At 41.7% G+C, this 8,687-nt stretch overlaps 1 protein-coding gene across 2 annotated transcripts in view; it reads left to right on the plus strand.

Annotated features, from left to right (window-relative positions):
• CLTB (clathrin light chain B) overlaps window positions 1-8,291 on the plus strand; it is a 24,284-nt gene extending 15,993 nt beyond the window's left edge. The window contains exons 4-6 of one of the 2 annotated variants that reach the window (XM_042453756.1): window positions 247-358; window positions 1,071-1,124; window positions 3,905-8,291. In XM_042453756.1, coding sequence (XP_042309690.1) covers window positions 247-358; window positions 1,071-1,124; window positions 3,905-4,076 — 338 coding nt within the window. In that variant the 3' untranslated portion in view covers window positions 4,077-8,291. The remainder of the gene's footprint in view (window positions 1-246; window positions 359-1,070; window positions 1,125-3,904) is intronic. The other variant, XM_042453757.1, reaches the window with a different exon arrangement.
• The last annotated feature ends 396 nt before the right edge of the window (window positions 8,292-8,687 follow it).

An 8,687-nucleotide genomic window follows, 5' to 3' on the forward strand; every position in this document is an offset into this window, starting at 1 on the left:
ATTATTACCTGCCCCATCTCCCTTCCAATAAATGAAAACCCATTATTTCTTCTTGAGTTATGTGTGTGACATCTAACTCCTCATGCATATGTATGTGCAGGGCAACTCCTTTCAGAGTAGACCGTCAAGTCTTGCTTAGGGCTATTCCCTGCCATGTCGAAAAGCCAGCTCTGTAACACATTCAACAGTGGCTAGGAATCCCCATTATATTTTTCTGCCTTCCAGCATGGATTTTTTTTTTTTTAGATGCTGCTTCCAAGGTGTTAGAACAAGAGTGGCGTGAAAAAGCCAAGAAGGACCTAGAAGAGTGGAACTTAAGGCAAAACGAACAAATGGAAAGGAACCGGGCCAACAACAGGTATAGCTGGGAAGGGAACTTCTCCTAACCATTTTTAGCTATGACCAGCGGGAACATTAATAACCTAACCTTCGCTGCCTCCACTGCCCAGATTATCTCAGTGTCTAGAAACAGAGCAATTCCTTGGAGCTGTAAAACAGTATGAAAAATGGGTTAGGTGCCTTTGGTTCAGGGCCATATCTTTCTAGGTATGGACTGGGTAAAGACGTTTAAAGAGAAATCATCCGGAATCATACCATTACCAGGCTGTTTGTCCCATCATTCATGTCTGTTAACAAAATTAAATGGCACCAAATAATGGATTTTGGCTAGAGATGTTAAAGTCTTTTACATCTGCTGGTCATAAACTTTGTTCTTTCAGACACTGTCTGCTGCAGATATCCCAGGCAAGATCTTTTTTATTGCTGATAGTCAACAATGTTAATTTTTGAAAGACTTAATCCTGTAGTTCTCAGCTATTTTCTCTGCTTCAGGACTACATCGGTGGGAGCCCTATGACAAATAGTGTATCTTTGTAAGGGGCCTGCCTTCTGTCTCCCTGAAGCATTTGACTAAAGGATCTCTAACCAATTCACAGAGGCACCTGTACTGTCCTGCAGTGTCTAATTCTATTGCTTCCTCCTCCTCTAAGGGTACTAACCCATCTTTCTCTCTTTAACTCTTTCCTGCCTCTCTGCTCTGCATTTTCTCCTGTCTCTGGGTCACATCGTAGGATTGCTGACAAAGCCTTTTACCAGCAGCCGGATGCCGATGTGATTGGCTACGTGTACGTCTCTCTTGCTTTTCTTTTCTTCCCCCCCCCCCCCCCCTATCCCCTTTACTGTTGGGAACTTTCTGTGCAGATAAATTCTTAACATCTTGTGCTGGTTACGCAAAGGCTCTGATGTGCATTTGCTTTCTGCTAGACATTTTACCAGAGAAAAAAGAGGGCTTGTAAATGTCGCAGACTAGGTTAACATTGCACTTGTGCCTTAAGAGAAAATACCCAGATTCTTACAGGCAGAGTGCCAGCATAGCTACTTCATTGTGTAGCCTCTCCATTTCCTTTAGAGAAACACCAGTGTTTCATCATCACAGCCCTACTCAATGCCATTCTTATTTCTGGGTGATCTTTATGCATTATTTTTTAAAGAGAGAAATACAGTAATTTCATTTCCCACAAGAAATAATTCTCTATTTCTGTTTTGATGTGAAAGGAAATCTGTAATCAGTCCCAATCTAACTGATAAAATCCCCCCCCAACAGTATGATACCAGAGAGATAAGGGGTGAAATGGGTGTAAAGGTCTAAATTATAGACCTTTACAGTTATAAGCAGGCTTTGGTGGAGAAAGTATATAAGTGGATATTGGAGGAAGAAGTGAAGACTGATTCATTTAGAACAGGAAGTAACAAAAGTGGAACAAATATACTCTGTCTCCTTGAGTCTCAAGTTATCATAATAATACAGACTGAGTCTTCCTTATCTGGAATTCTTAAATCCAAAATACCCCAAAATCCAAAATTATTCATATCAGTGGCTGAGATAATGACATCTATGCTTTCTGATAGTTGGGTGCACACAAACTTTGTTTCATGCATAATATTAAAAACATTGTGTATAAAATTACCTTGAGGCTATGTTTATAAGGTGTATACAAAACATAAATGAATTTCATGTTTAGACTTGGGTCCCATTTTCAAGATATCTCATTATGTATTTGCAAATATTCCAAATGCAAAAAAACCAAAATCCAAAACAATTTTAGCTCCAGGCATTTTGGATAAGTGAGACTCAACCTGTATTTATATACAGCACTTTCCTATGTACCAAAAATGCTTTATACAAGCAACAACAGTCCTGTGACATGGAACACTATTGTTGTCATCTGCAAATTTACACTTAAGAAATGTCATATACCAGATTCTGGAAATGTTCTTAGAATTACAGAACTCAAGGGATTCTCTACCCATAGCTATGTATCTCTCTGTGCCTGGGATTTGGCAACTCCTTCAGAGGATGCCTTGGTGTTTTCCCCCCTCAAATAGACATCCTACTTAGTGTGTTTGTGCAGACAGTGGATTTCTGGGTCTGTCCCTGTTGTCTTCCTTTTAAGCATGAAGCATATGATTTGGCCACTTGAAACGTGGCTTTGTGGAACTGTTAATACACTCAGGGACTTTTTGATGCAATTGCTCCTCAGCTGTTGAATGGAATGCAAATGTCTTTCAATAAGACAAAATTCTTGTGGAAATTTCCAAAGTTTGGACATAATGAGTTTCAATTAATGTCAAGTAATTTCAAGCATAATTTGGTATATTAGTAGGTAATGAGAACATAAGGCCACATTTCAAAATAATCCAACAAGTGGGAATGACGTCACATTTTTTGGATCAATGAGTAACATAAGTAACCAGAAAATCTTATTTTTACATGGGATTTCTGAGTAGAATTTTCAAGCTTTATGCCAATAATTACTCATTTTTAGGGCTGATCTTTTTAGAGTAAAAAATCACGGAGCAACTTTTTTCAGACAGTATTAATGATGACAAATTACTTTGATTTTTTTTAACAAGAAATATAAGAGATTACTTTTAAAAAGCAAATTTCAAAGCCCTGGAAATTTCATATCATCTTAATGTGCAATCCAGAATTCCCAGCACATGCATCTATGATGATAAAAAATGTGGGTGCTCCCAGAGGGATGGCTCCATCTGTCAGTTAGAAATCATTGTGCAGCTATTCCACATTTCCTTCCCAAATAAATTTGGTAGGATGAGAAAAAGAAGAGTAAAAGCAGTGTGATGTTACAGGAGGGTTACAAGCCTTGCCTCCCCATAAAATTCCATGCATGAGTCAGGGAGGTGACATGTTGAAAATCTTATAAAATCACACAATCATAGAATCATAGGAGTTTCTCACACAAAGGAGATTGGAAGTTTATCCCATGAATATCCTGGGAAAATTGCATAATTATGTGAAATGATTTCACACGACGGCACACAAAACCCACCATTAAAATGGTCACAAAGAAGCATTAATGCACATCTTTTTACTTTTGGGATTTCAGTGACAATGTATTTCCGATATCACTTCATTTGCGCAATTGCATGTGATAATCATTCGTGCAATTACTTGTCATTTTCACTTTATTTGTGGGATGCTTTAAATGTGCTTTAATTTCTCTTTAATGCTGAAATTAGCTCCAATGTGATAAACTCCATAGAGTTGGAAGAGACCACAAGGGCCATCCATTCCAACCCTCTTGCCATGCAGGAACTCACAATCAAAGCACCCCCAACAAATGGCCATTCAGCCTCTGTTAAAAAACCTCCAAAGAAGAAGACACTGCTACACTGCACCACACTTATTTGGAGAAAGACATAGGAACTTACCTTTTGCTGAGTCAAACTGTTGGTCCATCTGGCCCAGTATCAAAGAACAGAAGTGGGGACTTGTGAGATCTCAGTCCATAGAAACATCCACAGATATTCCTGTGCTAAAGCAAAGAAACCCATCTGCCTGTGTCTTTTATGTGGGTCTGACTATTTCCTCCCTTTCCTCTAGAGCTTCAGAGGAAGCCTTCCTGAAGGAGTCCAAGGAAGAGACGCCTGGCACTGAATGGGAAAAAGTAGCTCAACTGTGTGACTTCAATCCCAAGAGCAGCAAGCAGTCCAAGGATGTCTCCCGCATGCGCTCAGTGCTGATCTCCCTCAAACAGACACCCCTGGCCCGCTAGCCTAGACGAAAATGGGGCTGGGGCCGGGGTGAGGATGCAGGTTGCTCTTTGACATGCAGGCTTAGCTGCAGCACAACAAGCTTGGATGACCACCAGTAAGGGGACACCAAAGCATCCCACTCCTGCCCCTTCCTTTCTCTTTCTCCTCAGTATGTTTGCGTCACTCAGGTTGGGTGGCTGCCTGCCTGTACCCCTCCCCTTGATTTTACTTTGCTTAAAAGGGTGCATTGGTATCTTTTTACATATATTTATTAATGGTGTGGTTCCTTGGGCAATTGCCCTTTTTGGTTCCCACCCCTGCTGCCTTCTGGAAAGGTCACGCCCTGCTTCAGTGTTTCGGGCCGGGGGGGGTGCATTCACAGGCTTCCCAGTCCCCAAGGCCTTCAGACCTGATCCTTATATGCTGTCAAACATGGCCGGTATTATAGGTTAAAAAAAATTAAATACTATTACTTTTCTGTACCAGATCTTGAAGGCAGCATCAAATCTGAGCTTGAAGCTGCAAGCAGGAGTTCCAAGTTGGAATCCTAGCTCTGCTTGTAATTCCAGCAATCATTAATGGTGACTCTCAGGAGCTGCCTGCAGGTAGTGAGTTGGAACTCGGTAGCGATTCTCAGATGGTGCAATGACAGCCTTGGCACAGACAGGAGAGAATACTCTGTAAGGAAGCAACAATTTCAATGAAAAGTGTGCAAAAAGGGAGAGAAAGTTATGATGAAAACAGAACTCTAGACTCAGTGTATCGAAAGTCTAATGAAGAATCTGAAAGTAAGATCTGTCTTAAGTGATGAAAGAGTCCTGGGGAGAGGGGGACACCAATGTCCAAAACTAGTTGCTAATTCCAAGTTGAGCAGGTCCTACAAAGCAATGGGAAGTAAGTGTTACCATTTGTTATTTGCATCAATTGGGTCTGCCCTAGTAAGGATTATCCATTGGATTTAGTCTGGGATAGGGATTGTCTTGCTTTCCAGATGTTGTTGGTCTGCAATTCCTAGTAGCTCTAACTAGGTAACCGAGGAATCCTGGGAGTGACAGTCCAACAGTATCTGGAGGGCCATACAATTACCATTCCTGATTTAGGCCCCTGCCATTAGAATAAGATCCATGGTTGAAAATAATGTTATCTTTCTCCTCACAAAATATCCTTGAATACAAGATACATGGGATTAGATGACAAGAAGAATATAGAATATAACTCCAAGCAGCGTCTTTTATTCATGTACACTCCTTAATTTGGACTGTTCCATATTTGGTTGGGAAACACTAAATGCAGGGACCTGGTGTGGATTTTACAAATATTTTCTTGCTGTGATTGCCTTTTGGACTGTCTACTTCTTAGTGAAGACAGGTGAAAGGAGAGCATGGTTCCCCTCAAGATCATTGTGTGAGTCTGTAAACATTTCAGCATCTAAGGAGACCAGAGCTAATTTTCTTACTATCACACCTATAAAGTCAAATACTGTAAGTCACAGCACACACATTAGCATGTTTCCTCAGAATTAAGTGTCACAGAATTCAGTGGAGCTTATCTCCATTGCAAGTATGCTCATTGTAGGAAACCTCAGAGGAAAGCAAAGGCAACCCCCCCCCCCCGAAGAAATCTTGCCAAGAACCAGTGACAGGTTTGCCTTAGGGTCACCACAAGTTGAAAACAACTTGAAGGCACACAACAAGTATGCTTAGGATTGCTCTCTTGAATGTTTGGCAGTTTCTTCTGGAAGTTGAATCTCTAATCTGGGGTAAATAACTTGTGGTGCTCCAGATGTTTCTAGTCTTCAGTTCCTGCCAACTGTAACTTGTATAGTCAGTGGCATTGCAGTAAAAATAAAAACATCTGGAGGGTCAGTTATTCACTCCTGTTCTGAATTTTCTAAGATATACTGTCTCTGGCATGCTGTAAGTGATGCCCTTGCCGCCATATTGATTTCCCAACCCATCTAAAAAGTAGAAATCCGATAAATGTGAGGCATTAGCTACACTGAAAACAACCCCTTCTCCTGATGCTGTGTCACCACCTGCAGCAGGTGTCAGTGGTTTTTCTGTTATTTGTTCCTTTCTGGTATATTTCTGGCTTCTGCAGTCTCCTCCCTTGTAACTGAAGGGGAGCTAATAGAATATTGCAGTTTCTCCATTGGGGATATATTCTGATATCAAGGGCCACTTCGCTTCTTTAGTGAAGATTCTTCACCTTCACAAGAGGTCCAAAATGTAGAAATCTTGAAGACAATTAGGAATATACAAAACCCCCCCCCCCTGGTTTTGTTGATCTCCATCTTTTAGCATTCTGTGCTGTTGGCTATGTTGACTAGGGCTGCTGACATCATTTCCACCCCTGCTTTAAGACCACAGCGGTCCTGTGTGGCTGTGAGACAGTTTGGGATGTATGTTCAATTAGAAAGCTCTGGCTGTCAGTCTTAACCTGGTATTGCAGGGGTGTGCAATATATGATCCTTCAGCTACTGTGGCACTGCAGCTCCCATTATCCTTTACCATTGGCTATGTTGGACAGGGCTGACAACATCTGGAGGGGCACAGGTTTCCCACCACTGGTGTATTGGGACTGAAACCTATGAGCCTGGGAAAACAACTATGGCAGGGATAGCAACATTTGGCTTTCCAAATGTTTTGGACTACAATCCCACAATCTCTTTCCATTGGCTATGTTGACTGGGACTTCTGGAATTGAATTCCAAAAGAGCTGGAAGGCCAAGAGTTCCTCATGCTGCCATAAGGGTAATATACATGGTTTATCTGGCTCCGGCTGGTTTTAGAGATTGCAGATTTGCTAGTCATTTCTATACATTTCTGTTGTTGAGTGTGCTTAATTTACCATACAATCACTTTGTGATAGCATGTTTCTACAGTGAAGCATTTACAAGAAAGAAACCTACAAGTAAAACTGATGCTCCTAATCAAGAGATTTCTTTCAAGCATTTTCTCCGATATACTAACTTTTGAACTTGCCACATATATGCTGTGTCATGCCAGTGCCTCATCCTGCAAAAATGATGCAGTAGGAACCATTCTATAAAGAGGGGGTAATATGGCCCTCCACATGTTGGTCTGTGACTCCCTTCAGCAATGACCTGATAACAAATGGTGAAGGATAATGGGAGTTATAGCCCAGCAGCCTCTGGAGAACATCTTGTTTGTACCCTGCATTTGAATGTTTACTAAAAAGAGCTGGCCTATGCCTTGGCATGTTCTAGAGCAGTGAGTCCCAAACTTTGGCCTTCCAAATGCTTTGGACTTCAGCTTCCAGAATTCCTGGCTGTTGACCAAGATGACTGTGGCTTCTGGGAGTTTAAGTCCAAAATATGTGGAGGACCAAAGTTTGGGAATCCCTGTTCTAGAGCAAGGGATAGGTACAGTATTACCATTGGGGAGAAGCAGCTCCTTAAGGTAAGATGTTTAATAAGCTTCATTCATTTATTTAGAAGGAGCCCCAGAAGGGTAGGAAGGAGAACTTATACAAGGGCCCAGCCTTGTAATATGTTTGAATCCTGGCAGGATAGAACTCAAACCTCCCTGTCTCCAGTAGATCTTTCTCCTGCATGTCCTGGGCCCATGCCCTGTTGTCAAAGGTGCTTTGATTTGAAATATAAAAATTGTGGCTCTTGCACTACATCTTTGGGGCTGTTGTAGCTAGAAAACAGAAGTACAGAGAAAATATAATACCTTGACAAGTTTGTATTCTAGGGATGTTTCCTTTGGGTAGTTTGTTATGCCTTCAGAATCCAAAGCATGGGATGAACAACCCATGTGTAAATCTGGAAGCGATGGAGACAAAGAAGGGGCACAGATCCCAGACTGGTGGCAGCTGCCCCTTCCAGCTACAATGAAGATGGCACCCAGATGTTACCAGGCAGCAATAATGGACTGACCAGTCATCACACGCCATAGAAGCTGAGCTATTCACTCATGCCATCTGGTATCACAGGAGTAACATTTTCACAGGAGTCTAGAAGCAAGAAACAGCCTCTGTTTGGAATTGCCTGGTCAGCCCCCAAAGTTCACCACCACCCCATCCTGTGCCCTGGGGGGCAGCAGCTAAGCTGGGGTGGCACTTGGGGGAGAGCAAGGGCTTTACCTGCAGCTGTCCTGTCCCAGCCTGCCCCCAAGCTTTAAGATCTGTGACTTTGTTAAACCATCTGTCATCAATAAACTGCCACTACTTCAGACACAGAATAAAGAGTCACAGAAGCCTTTTCTTTCCATGTTCTCTGGTATGTTTCATTTGAGGAGGAAAACATTAATGGGTAGCATAGGCTGCAGCTGGATGAACTGCAGGGGAGACAGTTAGTGTGGAACCTTATCCTGGGCCATGGCAATCGACCCAGTCCTATGCATGTTTTAAGTTCCACTGTGCCTGACAGCTTACTCCTAGGGTTTTTTCATACCATAAACTCATGAAAGAAAATACCGTGGTGATAGCAGCACATGGATAAATGCCTGATAATACAAGCCACAATCAATCTTCCTCCATTAATGAAAAAAAATTTCATGACTTTGGTATTAAGAGATATTTATGACACACTTCAAAAATAATATGGCATTATGATTCCATGATCCTTGGGTTATCCCTATGATTGAGTACAAGAAAGGCTTTTG

Source organism: Sceloporus undulatus, chromosome 2 (genome assembly GCF_019175285.1).
Source record: "Sceloporus undulatus isolate JIND9_A2432 ecotype Alabama chromosome 2, SceUnd_v1.1, whole genome shotgun sequence".
Classification (NCBI taxonomy): Eukaryota; Metazoa; Chordata; class Lepidosauria; order Squamata; family Phrynosomatidae; genus Sceloporus; species Sceloporus undulatus.